A 16,755-nucleotide genomic window follows, 5' to 3' on the forward strand; every position below is an offset into this window, starting at 1 on the left:
TGTTTCTATGTCTTTCTCTATGTCTCTGTTTCTCTATGTCTCTGTTTCTCTATGTCTGTCCCTCTGTTTCTCTATGTTTCTGTTTCTCTATGTCTCTGTTTCTCTATGTCTCTGTTTCTCTGTGTTTCTGTTTCTCTATGTCTCTGTTTCTCTGTCTGTTTCTCTATGTTTCTGTTTCTCTATGTCTCTGTTTCTCTATGTCTCTGTTTCTCTATGTCTGTCCCTCTGCGTTTCTGTTTCTCTATGTTTCTCTGTTTCTCTGTCTGTCTCTGTTTCTCTATGTCTCTGTTTTCTGTTTCTCTATGTCTCTGTTTCTCTGTCTGTTTCTTCTCTGTTTCTCTATGTCTCTGTTTCTCTATGTCTCTGTTTCTCTGTCTCTGTTTCTCTATGTCTCTGTTTCTCTATGTCTCTGTTTCTCTATGTCTCTGTTTCTCTATGTCTCTGTTTCTCTATGTCTCTGTTTCTCTATGTCTCTGTTTCTCTATGTCTCTGTTTCTCTATGTCTCTGTTTCTCTCTGTCTCTGTTTCTCTATGTCTCTGTTTCTCTATGTCTCTGTTTCTCTATGTCTCTGTTTCTCTATGTCTCTGTTTCTCTATGTCTCTGTTTCTCTATGTCTCTGTTTCTCTATGTCTCTGTTTCTCTATGTCTCTGTTTCTCTATGTCTCTGTTTCTCTATGTCTCTGTTTCTCTATGTCTCTGTTTCTCTATGTCTCTGTTTCTCTATGTCTCTGTTTCTCTATGTCTCTGTTTCTCTATGTCTCTGTTTTCTCTATGTCTCTGTTTCTCTATGTCTCTGTTACTCTCTATGTCTCTGTTTCTCTATGTCTCTGTTTCTCTATGTCTCTGTTTCTCTATGTCTCTGTTTCTCTATGTCTCTGTTTCTCTATGTCTCTGTTTCTCTATGTCTCTGTTTCTCTATGTCTCTGTTGTCTCTGTTTCTCTATGTCTCTGTTTCTCTATGTCTCTGTCTCTGTTTCTCTATGTCTCTGTTCTCTCTATGTCTCTGTTTCTCTATGTCTCTGTTTCTCTATGTCTCTGTCTATCTCTCTGTTTCTCTATGTCTCTGTTTCTCTATGTCTCTGTTTCTCTATGTCTCTGTTTCTCTATGTCTCTGTTTCTCTATGTCTCTGTTTCTCTATGTCTCTGTTTCTCTATGTCTCTGTCTCTGTTTCTCTATGTCTCTGTTTCTCTATGTCTCTGTTTCTCTATGTCTCTGTTTCTCTATGTCTCTGTTTCTCTATGTCTCTGTTTCTCTATGTCTCTGTTTCTCTATGTCTCTGTTTCTCTATGTCTCTGTTTCTCTATGTCTCTGTTTTCTCTCTATGTCTCTGTTTCTCTATGTCTCTGTGTCTCTATGTCTCTGTTTCTCTATGTCTCTGTTTCTCTATGTCTCTGTTTCTCTATGTCTCTGTTTCTCTATGTCTCTGTTTCTCTATGTCTCTGTTTCTCTCTATCTCTGTTTCTCTATGTCTCTGTTTCTCTATGTCTCTGTTTCTCTATGTCTCTGTTTCTCTATGTCTCTGTTTCTCTATGTCTCTGTTTCTCTATGTCTCTGTTTCTCTGTCTGTTTCTCTCTGTCTCTGTTTCTCTATGTCTCTGTTTCTCTATGTCTCTGTTTCTCTATGTCTCTGTTTCTCTATGTCTCTGTTTCTCTATGTCTCTGTTTCTCTATGTCTCTGTTTCTCTATGTCTCTGTTTCTCTATGTCTCTGTTTCTCTATGTCTCTGTTTCTCTATGTCTCTGTTTCTCTATGTCTCTGTTTCTCTATGTCTCTGTTTCTCTATGTCTCTGTTTCTCTATGTCTCTGTTTCTCTATGTCTCTGTTTCTCTATGTCTCTGTTTCTCTATGTCTCTGTTTCTCTATGTCTCTGTTTCTCTGTTTCTCTATGTCTCTGTTTCTCTATGTCTCTGTTTCTCTATGTCTCTGTTTCTCTATGTCTCTGTTTCTCTCTGTCTCTGTTTCTCTATGTCTCTGTTTCTCTATGTCTCTGTTTCTCTATGTCTCTGTTTCTCTATGTCTCTGTTTCTCTATGTCTCTGTTTCTCTATGTCTCTGTTTCTCTATGTCTCTGTTTCTCTATGTCTCTGTTTTCTATGTCTCTCTCTCTATGTCTCTGTTTCTCTATGTCTCTGTTCTCTGTTTCTCTATGTCTCTGTTTCTCTATGTCTCTGTTTCTCTATGTCTCTGTTTCTCTATATCTCTGTTTCTCTATGTCTCTGTTTCTCTATGTCTCTGTTTCTCTATGTCTCTGTTTCTCTATGTCTCTGTTTCTCTATGTCTCTGTTTCTCTCTATCTCTGTTTCTCTATGTCTCTGTTTCTCTATGTCTCTGTTTCTCTCTATCTCTGTTTCTCTATGTCTCTGTTTCTCTCTATCTCTGTTTCTCTATGTCTCTGTTTCTCTATGTCTCTGTTTCTCTATGTCTCTGTTTCTCTATGTCTCTGTTTCTCTATGTCTCTGTTTCTCTATGTCTCTGTTTCTCTATGTCTCTGTTTCTCTATGTCTCTGTTTCTCTATGTCTCTGTTTCTCTATGTCTCTGTTTCTCTCTATCTCTGTTTCTCTATGTCTCTGTTTCTCTATGTCTCTGTTTCTCTATGTCTCTGTTTCTCTATGTCTCTGTTTCTCTATGTCTCTGTTTCTCTATGTCTCTGTTTCTCTATGTCTCTGTTTCTTTCTCTCTATGTCTCTGTTTCTCTATGTCTCTCTGTTTCTCTATGTCTCTGTTTCTCTATGTCTCTGTTTCTCTATGTCTCTGTTTCTCTATGTCTCTGTTTCTCTATGTCTCTGTTTCTCTATGTCTCTGTTTCTCTATGTCTCTGTTTCTCTATGTCTCTGTTTCTCTATGTCTCTGTTTCTCTATGTCTCTGTTTCTCTATGTCTCTGTTTCTCTATGTCTCTGTTTCTCTATGTCTCTGTTTCTCTATGTCTCTGTTTCTCTATGTCTCTGTTTCTCTATGTCTCTGTTTCTCTATGTCTCTGTTTCTCTATGTCTCTGTTTCTGTTTCTCTATGTCTCTGTTTCTCTATGTCTCTGTTTCTCTCTGTTTCTCTGTCTCTGTTTCTCTATGTCTCTGTTTCTCTATGTCTCTGTTTCTCTATGTCTCTGTTTCTCTATGTCTCTGTTTCTCTATGTCTCTGTTTCTCTATGTCTCTGTTTCTCTATGTCTCTGTTTCTCTATGTCTCTGTTTCTCTATGTCTCTGTTTCTCTATGTCTCTGTTTCTCTATGTCTCTGTTTCTCTATGTCTCTGTTTCTCTATGTCTCTGTTTCTCTATGTCTCTGTTTCTCTATGTCTCTGTTTCTCTATGTCTCTGTTTCTCTATGTCTCTGTTTCTCTATGTCTCTGTTTCTCTATGTCTCTGTTTCTCTATGTCTCTGTTTCTCTATGTCTCTGTTTCTCTATGTCTCTGTTTCTCTATGTCTCTGTTTCTCTATGTCTCTGTTTCTCTATGTCTCTGTTTCTCTATGTCTCTGTTTCTCTATGTCTCTGTTTCTCTCTATCTCTGTTTCTCTATGTCTCTGTTTCTCTATGTCTCTGTTTCTCTATGTCTCTGTTTCTCTGTCTCTGTTTCTCTATGTCTCTGTTTCTCTATGTCTCTGTTTCTCTATGTCTCTGTTTCTCTATGTCTCTGTTTCTCTATGTCTCTGTTTCTCTCTATCTCTGTTTCTCTATGTCTCTGTTTCTCTATGTCTCTGTTTCTCTATGTCTCTGTTTCTCTGTCTCTGTTTCTCTATGTCTCTGTTTCTCTATGTCTCTGTTACTCTCTATGTCTCTGTTTCTCTATGTCTCTGTTTCTCTATGTCTCTGTTTCTCTATGTCTCTGTTTCTCTATGTCTCTGTTTCTCTATGTCTCTGTTTCTCTATGTCTCTGTTTCTCTGTTTCTCTATGTCTCTGTTTCTCTATGTCTCTGTTTCTCTATGTCTCTGTTTCTCTATGTCTCTGTTTCTCTATGTCTCTGTTTCTCTATGTCTCTGTTTCTCTCTATCTCTGTTTCTCTATGTCTCTGTTTCTCTATGTCTCTGTTTCTCTCTATCTCTGTTTCTCTCTATCTCTGTTTCTCTATGTCTCTGTTTCTCTATGTCTCTGTTTCTCTATGTCTCTGTTTCTCTATGTCTCTGTTTCTCTTTCTGTTTCTCTATGTCTCTGTTTCTCTATGTCTCTGTTTCTCTATGTCTCTGTTTTCTCTATCTCTGTTTCTCTCTATCTCTGTTTCTCTATGTCTCTGTTTCTCTATGTCTCTGTTTCTCTATGTCTCTGTTTCTCTATGTCTCTGTTTCTCTATGTCTCTGTTTCTCTTGTCTCTGTTTCTCTATGTCTCTGTTTCTCTATGTCTCTGTTTCTCTATGTCTCTGTTTCTCTATGTCTCTGTTTCTCTATGTCTCTGTTTCTCTATGTCTCTGTTTCTCTATCTCTGTCTCTGTTTCTCTATGTCTCTGTTTCTGTTTCTCTATCTCTGTTTCTCTATGTCTCTGTTTCTCTATGTCTCTGTTTCTCTCTATCTCTGTTTCTCTCTATCTCTGTTTCTCTATGTCTCTGTTTCTCTATGTCTCTGTTTCTCTATGTCTCTGTTTCTCTATGTCTCTGTTTCTCTATGTCTCTGTTTCTCTATGTCTCTGTTTCTCTCTGTCTCTGTTTCTCTATGTCTCTGTTTCTCTATGTCTCTGTTTCTCTATGTCTCTGTTTCTCTCTATCTCTGTTTCTCTATGTCTCTGTTTCTCTATGTCTCTGTTTCTCTATGTCTCTGTTTCTCTATGTCTCTGTTTCTCTATGTCTCTGTTTCTCTATGTCTCTGTTTCTCTATGTCTCTGTTTCTCTATGTCTCTGTTTCTCTATGTCTCTGTTTCTCTATGTCTCTGTTTCTCTATGTCTCTGTTTCTCTATGTCTCTGTTTCTCTATGTCTCTGTTTCTCTATGTCTCTGTTTCTCTATGTCTCTGTTTCTCTATGTCTCTGTTTCTCTATGTCTCTGTTTCTCTATGTCTCTGTTTCTCTATGTCTCTGTTTCTCTATGTCTCTGTTTCTCTATGTCTCTGTTTCTCTATCTCTGTTGTTTCTCTATGTCTCTGTTTCTCTATGTCTCTGTTTCTCTCTATCTCTGTTTCTCTCTGTCTCTGTTTCTCTATGTCTCTGTTTCTCTATGTCTCTGTTTCTCTATGTCTCTGTTTCTCTATGTCTCTGTTTCTCTATGTCTCTGTTTCTCTATGTCTCTGTTTCTCTATGTCTCTGTTTCTCTATGTCTCTGTTTCTCTATGTCTCTGTTTCTCTATGTCTCTGTTTCTCTATGTCTCTGTTTCTCTATGTCTCTGTTTCTCTCTATGTCTCTGTTTCTCTATGTCTCTGTTTCTCTATGTCTCTGTTTCTCTATGTCTCTGTTTCTCTATGTCTCTGTCTCTGTTTCTCTATGTCTCTGTTTCTCTATGTCTCTGTTTCTCTATGTCTCTGTTTCTCTATGTCTCTGTTTCTCTATGTCTCTGTTTCTCTATGTCTCTGTTTCTCTATCTCTGTTTCTCTATGTCTCTGTTTCTCTATGTCTCTGTTTCTCTATGTCTCTGTTTCTCTATGTCTCTGTTTCTCTATGTCTGTCCCTCTGCGTTTCTGTTTTCTCTTCCTTGTTTGTTATGTGAATCTCATTCTTGTTTTCTTTGTTATTCAATCTGCCATCTGTCCCTCTTCTCAGTCTCTTTCTACTTTCCATTCACTTCTTTTTATTGTCAATGTCCCTCCGTACCTTTTTCTTTCTCTTTAACATCCTTCTGAGTCTGAAACTGTATGTCTCTTTAACTCTGTCTTATATTACCTCCCCTCTTTCTCTCTCTATCTCCTCTCCCTCTCTCTCTCTCTCTCTCTCTCTCTCTCTCTCTCTCTCTCTCTCTCTCTCTCTCTCTCTCTCTATATATATATATATATATATATATATATATATATATATATATCTCCCCCTCTAGCCATGTGAGCAGGGGAGGAAGCTGCGGAGGATCCACTGGGTCTCCAACATCGGCACGGCGCTCAACTTCCTGGAGGGCAGAAAGGTAGGAGTGCTCCATCTCTACCTTTCCCCCTCTCCTCTCCTCCTCAATCCCTGTCTTTTTCTCCCCCTCCATCCCTTTACCCCTCTAACCCTCTATCCCTCTACCCCACCATCCCTCTCCCCCCCTCCATTCCTCTCCCTTTACCCCTCCATCCCTTTACCCCTCTAACCCTCTATCCCTCTACTCCTCCATCCCTCTCCCCCTCCATTCCTCTCCCCCTCCATCCCTCTACCACTCTCCCCCTCTCCCACTAACCCAATGACCCTCTCCCACTCTCCTCCCCTCCTCATCCATCCCTCTCACCCTCCATCCCTCTGCCCCTCTCCCTTGACACACATGGTTCAGGTGATGGCCTTGGGGTCAGAACGAGGAAGACTGACCCCGGATGACTCTTTCTCTACTACATTCATCTCTCTACCCCCCCTCCCATCTCCCTTTGCCCTGCTGTATCTTCCTTCATCCTTCTGCTTATCTCTCTCTCTCTCTCTCTCTCAAATGGACTGTTTTCCCTCACTCCATGAGATCCATGTCTATAACCAGTATTCCATCCAACCATTGTATGCGAGTAAAGTACATGTAGAATAAGAAATGTCATGACAGGCCTGATGGAAACAGAAAATGTGTCGGTAAACTTTCCAAATGTCCACAAAACAAAATATGCTAGAGAAGGTGGGCTCTTTTTGTGTCTGTAAAATGAATTATGTGAGAAGTGGCGGTGGAAATGCCTTTATGTGTAAATATTGATATAATAAACATAATATCGAGGTAAACTTGGAGTCACGCAATGATATGTCATGTGGTCTTCCCACTAAGACTCGGGTAACCATGTAGTTTATTAGGCTACAGATGAAATACGTTTTTGATGAACTTCACGGGGTGGGGAAAGTGCACCGTGATGAGCTCAAAGCTGCTTTCCAATAAAAATTGAGGATCTTATTCTGGTGACATGATGATCGATGCTTGACTGCTATTTGACAAAGAGAAATATTCTCTCTCTTATCCATAATGATCTCATCATGTTTACTAGCCTACCCACACTGTATCTGCTGGCTAGAGCACACGAGCCCAGACCAGAGTAGGCGCATTTGCTATTTAACACAACAGTTTTTGTTATATTCACGTCATTTAGCAGACGCTCTTATCCAGAGTGCATACATTCTCCATACTAATCCTCCATGGGAATCGAACTTACTATCCTGGCGTTGCAAGTGCCACGCTCTACCAACTGAGCTACACAGGACATTGCACTTCAGATTTTTAGGCTGTACATGAAAAGTACATTTTGTGTCATCCCTACTGATGTGTGTCCACAACAAGTCCGTTTGGTGGAAACACACCATTGGTGGAAATATGTGCATCTTTTCTTCATGCTGATTTTAGAATATTCACATGCAAATCTGTCGCCAATTGGATGGAAACCTAATTGATGAGATGGATTCCCAGTATTAGATGGCTAATACTCCACATAGCATGTCTTTGGATATACATAAATAAATCCCCAGCTTGCGTCTGGGGGGACATTGATTTAGCTTCTTCCTGCACTGTGACAGGGTTAAACCCTAAATCCTACAACAATAATCTGCAGTCTGGAGTGTAGACACCGAGATTGGGTGTCTCTGCCATGCCATGCTGGGATGGGTGTGTGTGTATGTGTGCGTGTAAATCTTATATGTCCATAGACTGTATTTAGATTTGATTTTAGTTCCTATCCTCAGTGTTCTTTTATCACATTTGCCATCACATTATCACATCTCCCTATCTCATATCTGTCACAATGGGAGCATGATTTAATATCTGCTGTTGCCTACAGTATATGCTGTTTGGTCTCTCTCTGTCAGATAGCTGTTATATTGGTCAGACTGGTCGTGTCCAAATAATCCATACTTGCGTCCTAAATAGTAGGCCGTTTGGGTATGCAAAAACATTATGTTTAATAGTATGTGACATTTCGAACATCTAGCAGCGGTGTAAAGTACCTAAATGAAACTACTTTAAAGTAGTGCTTAAGTAGTTTTTTGGGGTATCTGTACTTTACTTGATATTATTTCTATATATATTCGATATATATTTCTATTTTTGATTACTTTTACTTCTACTTCTACATTCCTAAAGAAAATAATGTACTTTTTGCTCCATACGTTTTCCCTGACAGCCAAAAGTACTCATTACATTTTGAATGCTTAGCAAGACAGGAACATCGTCCAATTCACACACTTATCAAGAAACCCCCCCTGGTCATCCCTACTGCCTCTGATCTGGTGGACTCACTAAACAGAGAACCCCCCTGGTCATCCCTACTGCCTCTGATCTGGTGGACTCACTAAACAGAGAACCCCCCTGGTCATCCCTACTGCCTCTGATCTGGTGGACTCACTAAACAGAGAACATCCCTGGTCATCCCTACTGCCTCTGATCTGGTGGACTCACTAAACAGAGAACATCCCTGGTCATCCCTACTGCCTCTGATCTGGTGGACTCACTAAACAGAGAACATCCCTGGTCATCCCTACTGCCTCTGATCTGGTGGACTCACTAAACAGAGAACCCCCTGGTCATCCCTACTGCCTCTGATCTGGTGGACTCACTAAACAGAGAACATCCCTGGTCATCCCCACTGCCTCTGATCTGGTGGACTCACTAAACAGAGAACATCCCTGGTCATCCCTACTGCCTCTGATCTGGTGGACTCACTAAACAGAGAACATCCCTGGTCATCCCTACTGCCTCTGATCTGGTGGACTCACTAAACAGAGAAACCCCCTGGTCATCCCTACTGCCTCTGATCTGGTGGACTCACTAAACAGAGAACATCCCTGGTCATCCCTACTGCCTCTGATCTGGTGGACTCACTAAACAGAGAACCCCCTGGTCATCCCTACTGCCTCTGATCTGGTGGACTCACTAAACAGAGAACATCCCTGGTCATCCCTACTGCCTCTGATCTGGTGGACTCACTAAACAGAGAACATGCCCCTGGTCATCCCTACTGCCTCTGATCTGGTGGACTCACTAAACAGAGAACATCCCTGGTCATCCCTACTGCCTCTGATCTGGTGGACTCACTAAACAGAGAACATCCCTGGTCATCCCTACTGCCTCTGATCTGGTGGACTCACTAAACAGAGAACCCCCCTGGTCATCCCTACTGCCTCTGATCTGGTGGACTCACTAAACAGAGAACCCCCTGGTCATCCCTACTGCCTCTGATCTGGTGGACTCACTAAACAGAGAACCCCCTGGTCATCCCTACTGCCTCTGATCTGGTGGACTCACTAAACAGAGAACATCCCTGGTCATCCCTACTGCCTCTGATCTGGTGGACTCACTAAACAGAGAACATCCCTGGTCATCCCTACTGCCTCTGATCTGGTGGACTCACTAAACAGAGAACATCCCTGGTCATCCCTACTGCCTCTGATCTGGTGGACTCACTAAACAGAGAACATCCCTGGTCATCCCTACTGCCTCTGATCTGGTGGACTCACTAAACAGAGAACATCCCTGGTCATCCCTCTGCCTCTGATCTGGTGGACTCACTAAACAGAGAACATCCCTGGTCATCCCTACTGCCTCTGATCTGGTGGACTCACTAAACAGAGAACCCCCTGGTCATCCCTACTGCCTCTGATCTGGTGGACTCACTAAACAGAGAACCCCCTGGTCATCCCTACTGCCTCTGATCTGGTGGACTCACTAAACAGAGCACCCCCTGGTCATCCCTACTGCCTCTGATCTGGTGGACTCACTAAACAGAGAACCCCCTGGTCATCCCTACTGCCTCTGATCTGGTGGACTCACTAAACAGAGAACCCCCTGGTCATCCCTACTGCCTCTGATCTGGTGGACTCACTAAACAGAGAACCCCCTGGTCATCCCTACTGCCTCTGATCTGGTGGACTCACTAAACAGAGAACCCCCTGGTCATCCCTACTGCCTCTGATCTGGTGGACTCACTAAACAGAGAACCCCCTGGTCATCCCTACTGCCTCTGATCTGGTGGACTCACTAAACAGAGAACCCCCTGGTCATCCCTACTGCCTCTGATCTGGTGGACTCACTAAACAGAGAACCCCCCTGGTCATCCCTACTGCCTCTGATCTGGTGGACTCACTAAACAGAAAACCCCCCTGGTCATCCCTACTGCCTCTGATCTGGTGGACTCACTAAATACTCACCGCTTTGTGTGTAAATGAAGTCTGAGTGTTGGTTCCGAATAGCTAAGCTTCTGCGTTGGTGTTCAAATGTAGGCTAAGAATATTTTTGTTCTCCTTAAAATGATCACGAGTATTGCATTGTAGGCTGCATCTTTGAAAACAGATTTTCTTGACCTTCGTCAGAGTTTTTAAATGAAATACTAAACCATCTTTTTATTTCTGAGTGTTTCGGCACCGCGGTCTCAGGATCTGGATGCGTTAATGATGCCTTTTGATTTGAAGTTACAGATTGTTTTAGTTTTGTAGACTACGCTACCTATTTAATAATTGTATGTATGGAAAAGCCTTATAGCAGTCATTCTGATCTCGTTCCCTTTGATCAGTGCTTTAGTTTATTATGTTGCTGTCCAGAGGTTCTGAATTTGCGATGTCTTTGCGATGCCCTGTCTTTGTCATATTGTTGAAGCAGTGTCCCTCCATCTACTGTCAACCACTATCTTTACATAGTCTAAGGACCCCATTCTGATATGAAGTGCTGTATTATGTATAAACTGCCTACTAGACCTAATCTCCAGACCTGTCTTAGATTTAGAAACATGAATTATATGTACAGTACTGCTCAGTCTCTGATCCTCTCTCAAGTGGAGCTTCTACAGTTTTTCCTTTCCCACCCCGTACTGTCCCTCCTCCATACCACAGTCCCAGTGTAACATGATAACCTTTAATGCTCAGACTCATCTCCTCTGTAATATACCCTCTGATATGGATGATATGATGAATGCCCAGGCCCTCTCTCTCTATGATATACCCTACCCCTCGCCCCCCCCTCTCTCTCTCTACTCTCTGCTGGGTGTAATCCCCGGTGCTGTCTGTGTATAGGTGATAGATCTGTCCTCTCAGCCCGCCGTAGAGCAGCCAGGGTTATCTCACTGTTAGAGTCTTTATCACTTGGCTCATACTCGATGAGGCATCCCCCTGTCACTCACCCATACTATATACCTCCTCTAACTGCATCCAATCTCTGTCTACCTCTCTTTTGCTCCCTCTCTCTCTCTCTCCTTTTTTCTCACGCTCACTCAAGTCTGCGTACAGGGGATCACCGGTTAGTACCACCTTATTTGATGTTTTCATGAAAGTTATTATGAATGATATTACACTTGGGTACTGTGTTCATAGTCCATATCCGTATTTCCATATATTGTACCACTGCTAGATTGAGTGAATTTGTGCATATTTGTTCCAAACAGTATGTATTAGAATGGATATGATATGAAGTGATATCCTACCGTATAATGCTAGATATTGTATGTTGTGACACAGATCAAGCTAGTCAACATCAACTCGACTGACATCGTCGATGGAAGACCATCTATCGTACTGGGGTTGATTTGGACAATAATCCTCTATTTCCAGGTATAGTGCCTCTGTGGTGGGTGGGTCCCACTACAAATAATGCAGCACTATTGCACAATTACACAATAAAGGCAATGGTGTTTCATTTTGTGAGTCAGCCATACTCTGTCTTCGGGCACAAAAAAGCTGTGCTTTCTCTATAGCAAAAATTCTCTCTTTCTCTATCGCTCTCTCTCCCGTCGTGCAGATAGAGGAGTTGACCAGTAACCTGCCAGCGCTCCAGGCCCTCTCTAGCAGCACCTCCTCAGTGGACAGCTCCGACACCACCAGCCCGCCTGTCAAGAGGAGGCCCCTCCCCCCGCTGCAGGGTGGGGCCAGGAAGGCCCTACTCAGATGGGTCCAGCAGACCGCCACCAAGTATGGGGACACTACAGCCACTGCACCTACTGCAATATATCATAATGATGATACTTATGATATTACTAACTCCAGTAACACTTCTATTACCAGTACTAATCGTGGTTGTGGTGATAGCTACTGATAATGATATTACGATAGCTAATAATAAGTGTTGGTGTTATTGATGTAATGCCGTATCTGTCTGTCTCTTCAGGCATCTGGGGACCGACATGAAAGACTTTGGGCCGAGCTGGCGTACAGGTGTGGCATTCTTCGCAGTGATCCTCTCTCTTCGACCCCACCTGGTCGACATGGAGCGTGTGCGGAGGAGAGCCAATCGAGAGAACCTGCAGGAAGCCTTCTCATTGGCCGAGACTGAGCTGGGCATTCCACAGCTACTGGACCCAGAAGGTAAACCACAGCCAGAGAGGTCATTTCCTGTTTGACAAATTATTGTGGGTCGTTCCACGAAATTAGTGCCTTTTTGGTGCCTTTAAAATGTTATATAGAAATTGTGCACAAACATTGAAAAAGCATGTTATATTAAATTGAGTGCCCTTTAATATAGAACACATGGAAAATTCTATAAATCTGTTTTTTTTATTTGAATAAAGACTCAATTCAGCATTTTGACATGTCCGTCTATGCATCCTCTGTGACTTCTGGGAAAATACTAGCCCACTTAATCCTAACATTTATCCAAGTTCACCATCATTGGAAAGTTATTTTGTTGCTTTGACAAAGCCATTTCTCTAGATTACTATTTATTTCATGTGATTAGTGATTCATTTTAAGGTAAAGAAAACGTTCCCTCATTTTAAGGTCAACCCTGTTACGTGAACTGAACTGTCATTTTAATTCAGTGAAACTATTTTTTAGATTTTTTTTACATTGAACATCTAATAGTCAAATCATAGTGTAAAAGCAGGTGAGCTGGATGTTCTCTTTCTGGGCCATGTTCTGGTGTTGTGTGATGAACATCTGAGATGGTTGAACATAACACGTCAACCCTGTTACCCATATAGACAGGCTACAAATGTTTTAACAATAAAACCGTTTTTGGTGAAGCTTGCATTCAATTGTCCTCCCTGTTTCACACAACCAGCTTCCATTCCCCCTGTTACAAGGGGATTTATGGATGACTTAAGATGAAGTCATCAACCCTGTTACGGTAAACCCTGTTACGGTAAACCCTGTTACGGTCAACCCTGTTACGGTCAACCCTGTTACGGTCAACCCTGTTACGGTCAACCCTGTTACGGTAAACCCTGTTACGGTCAACCCTGTTTCGGTCAGCCCTGTTACGGTCAACCCTGTTACGGTGAACCCTGTTACGGTCAACCCTGTTTCGGTCAACCCTGTTACGGTCAAAGCTGTTACTTTATTTGGCACCTACTAGGCACTTACTATAGTCATTTTTTAAACGTAACCTCTTGAGATGGAAAAAAATGTTTTTTATTAAGTTGAACGTGCTTTTTATGACAGAATGTTAAAATTAGGTGAAATTAAAACTTCTGGTTAGAAAACTTCAACTTTTCTAGATCTTTACAAACCTGAAGCTGATATTTCAGCCACGCTCCATGTCAATACAAAGATGAACTATGCTTTCACTAGTGTACATTCCTGCCTGTGTATCAGATAAATCCCTCTAGAGTGAATCCTCTCAACAGCATCTGTGCTCCCTCACGCCTGCCCCTCAGAAAGAGCTCTGACAAATCCAGTTTGACATCACCATAATTAAGGGCCATTAGGGCTTTAGAGGAGTCAGTGCCAGAGAGAGCATCCAGCAGCTCACCAACATACCATATAAACCTGATATGACAGTTTGATGCAAGGTGGCAGGCCTTCCCCTCTGCCTGAGGTTTCTGTCAGCGATAGAGGCTTTCTTCTGCTTGATTACAAAGATCAGTGATGGCTAATCTCAGTAGTCTGTTGTTGATATAGCTGGAGTTAAATAGTGATGTATGGTTAGCTTTTTCCAGATTAGATGTCATTGATAATGCTTTGTTAATACTAAGCTCTGGTTGTTCATAATAGCTGGTATTCAGTACAGTTCTGTGTGTTGTGGGGACTAGACTGACCCCTATCTGTTCTTCTTTCTCCCCAGATGTGGATGTTGACAAACCGGATGAGAAGTCCATCATGACGTACGTGGCCCAGTTTCTGAAGCACCACCCCAACCCTGGTCACCAGCAGAACAGTGACTCGGACTCCCAGCCAGAGGAAGAGGTAGCAAGCTCTGTCCCTCTCCCCACCGTTCCCTCTCTCTCCATCTTCACAGCCATGTCTCTTCCTATTGTTTCCTTCTCTCCGTTATTTACATTATTTGCCACTATTGTCCTCTATTCAAGTGTTATCTCAGACCTGCAGGTAGACCTGCGGTGTGTGCTGTGTCTGTAAACCCTTACCACTACCACTGACACTAACTACCCAACCGTTCCTTATTGTCACCTCTCACATTCCCTTACTCCTTAGTGATGTGATGTAATGTCTTCTTGTCTGTTGTTGATCAATCACTTCTTTTTTGGACATCTCTCCCTTCTTCTTTTTTTCTCGTTCTCTCTCTCCACTGTGGTGTTGTCTGTGTGGTCACTGCATCCCTGTGGTTGTTGTGCCTGCCTCTGTTCCACAGCATGGTCTTGCTCCTCGAGATATTGAGGAGATGTTGGAGGTAGGTTCAGTCTGTAGAAGTATTAGTGTCCTCATTCCGGTCCACTGTGCAGGTTCTCCATCAAACGTTCCAAAAGAACATTCTTAGAATGTTTGTAATTCCCCGCTGGAACACATACTGCTTCTAGCCCGGTTGCCAGCCTGTTTTTGCTTCAGCCAACTCTGTCAGTGTTTTGCATGACAACAACAAAGGAGGCAGCTACAGCAGAGACAGACTGACACCCAGGTTACATTGTTTCTACATACTTTAAACATTCACCATTCCATTTTATTGTTGTAATCACCAGCTCTACTATTGTATTCTGGTGGAATTCGCAGTGTTTTATGTGGTAAGGGAATTCATTTTTTTCTTTCCACATCTTATTTTACCTGAGGTGCTAGTCCTGTATTATATGATGTGATATTACCATTATATTAGCATTAGTGCTAACAGCTATGTTGTATTAGCATGACAATGGCCGCAGCTGGCTATGGCTAGGGCCCTTTTATTGGCGGATGGTTTGATGGAAAGCCTTGGGTTTTGTAAGGTTACAGTTTCAGCTTCGAGTGGCTTTGACATTAAGTCTCTCTAACTATGCATCTTTTGCGTCAGTGTAGGATTTTGATATGTCCTTGCCTTGATTATAGCCACTGGTTAGTACTCTCTACTGCACTGACAAAGGTGTGTAACACCTTGTGTTGTATATTTACATTCAGTAAAACATTTTTTTTTATGAAATAAAGAAAGAAGATATGGTTTGGCAGTGGTGATTTCAGGGACAATACACTAACTAGGCTGTAACAGTGAATGTTAGCCAGCTAGTAAAATGATTTCCCCCCCCTATAGAGTGTTTAGGGGCTGCCATTCAGAGAAGAGAATATGTTCCCTTAGCAGGGGATTCCAAACCAATGTCTGTAATGTGAATAAAGAATAAAGCCTTACAATGGGATGGCTGAGCAGAATAGACTGATCAAAATAGAATGGCCTGAAACAGAATAGGGAGTGTTAAAATAGAATGGCCTGAAACTGAATAGGGAGTGTTAAAATAGAATGGACTGAAACTGAATAGGGAGTGTTAAAATAGAATGGCCTGAAACTGAATAGGGAGTGTTAAAATAGAATGGACTGAAACTGAATAGGGAGTGTTAAAATAGAATGGACTGAAACTGAATAGGGAGTGTTAAAATTGAATGGACTGTTGAACTAACTAACTTGTCATCATACAGTATCTTCAGAAAGTATTCACACCCCTTGACTTTTTCCACACTTTGTTGTGTTACAGCCTGAATTTAAATTGGATTAAATTGAGATTTTGTGTCACTGGCCTACACACGATACCCCATAATGTCAAAGTGGCAAATACCCCATAATGTCAACATTTTTCTAAATTAATAAAACATGAAAAGCTGAAATGTTTTGAGTCAATAAGTATTCAACCCCTTTGTTATAGCAAACCTAAATAAGTTCAGGAGTAAAAATGTGCTTTACAAGTCACATAATAAGTTCCATGGACTCACTCTGTGTGCAATAATAGTCACCTGTAATGTCCCTCAGTCGAGCAGTGAATTTCAAACACAGATTCAACCACAAAGACCAGGGAGACCATGACATGCAAAGAATGGCACTTATTCAAGCAGACATTCAGTATCCATTTGAGCCTGGTGAAGTTATTAAATACACCTGTATCAATACACCCAGTCACTACGAAGATACACACTCTTAGAAAAAGGATTCCAAAAAAGGTTATTCGGCTGTCCCCATAAGAGAACCCATTTTGTTTCCAGGTAGAACCCTTTTTGTTTCCAGGTAGAACCCTTTTTATTTCCAGGTAGAACCCTTTTTGTTTCCAGGTAGAACCCTTTTTATTTCCAGGTAGAACCCATTTTGTTTCCAGGTAGAACCCTTTTTGTTTCCAGGTAGAACCCCATTTGTTTCCAGGTAGAACTATTTTTGGTTCCATGTAGATCCATCTGTGTGGAAGGTTTTACATGGAAGTCAAAAGGGTTCTACCTGGAACCCAAAAAGGTTCTTCAAAGAGTTCTCCTATGGAAAAAGTCAAAGAACTATGTTCGGTTCTAGATAGCACCTTTTTTTCTAAGAGTGCAGGGTTCTTTCCAAACTCAGTTGCCAGAGAGGAAGGAAACCTCTCAGGGATTTCACCATGAGGCC

General features: G+C 41.9%; 1 protein-coding gene across 1 annotated transcript in view; it reads left to right on the plus strand.

The window, feature by feature from the left end:
• Nucleotides 1-16,755, plus strand: part of LOC112217375 (nesprin-1-like) — a 28,838-nt gene that overhangs the window by 1,037 nt on the left and 11,046 nt on the right. Inside the window, exons 2-9 of the mRNA XM_042300507.1 lie at nt 5,947-6,030; nt 11,266-11,286; nt 11,505-11,597; nt 11,785-11,954; nt 12,151-12,347; nt 14,044-14,165; nt 14,612-14,646; nt 15,813-15,824. Coding sequence (XP_042156441.1) covers nt 5,947-6,030; nt 11,266-11,286; nt 11,505-11,597; nt 11,785-11,954; nt 12,151-12,347; nt 14,044-14,165; nt 14,612-14,646; nt 15,813-15,824 — 734 coding nt within the window. The remainder of the gene's footprint in view (nt 1-5,946; nt 6,031-11,265; nt 11,287-11,504; nt 11,598-11,784; nt 11,955-12,150; nt 12,348-14,043; nt 14,166-14,611; nt 14,647-15,812; nt 15,825-16,755) is intronic.

The sequence above is a fragment of the Oncorhynchus tshawytscha genome, linkage group LG18 (genome assembly GCF_018296145.1).
Source record: "Oncorhynchus tshawytscha isolate Ot180627B linkage group LG18, Otsh_v2.0, whole genome shotgun sequence".
NCBI classification, from domain to species: Eukaryota; Metazoa; Chordata; class Actinopteri; order Salmoniformes; family Salmonidae; genus Oncorhynchus; species Oncorhynchus tshawytscha.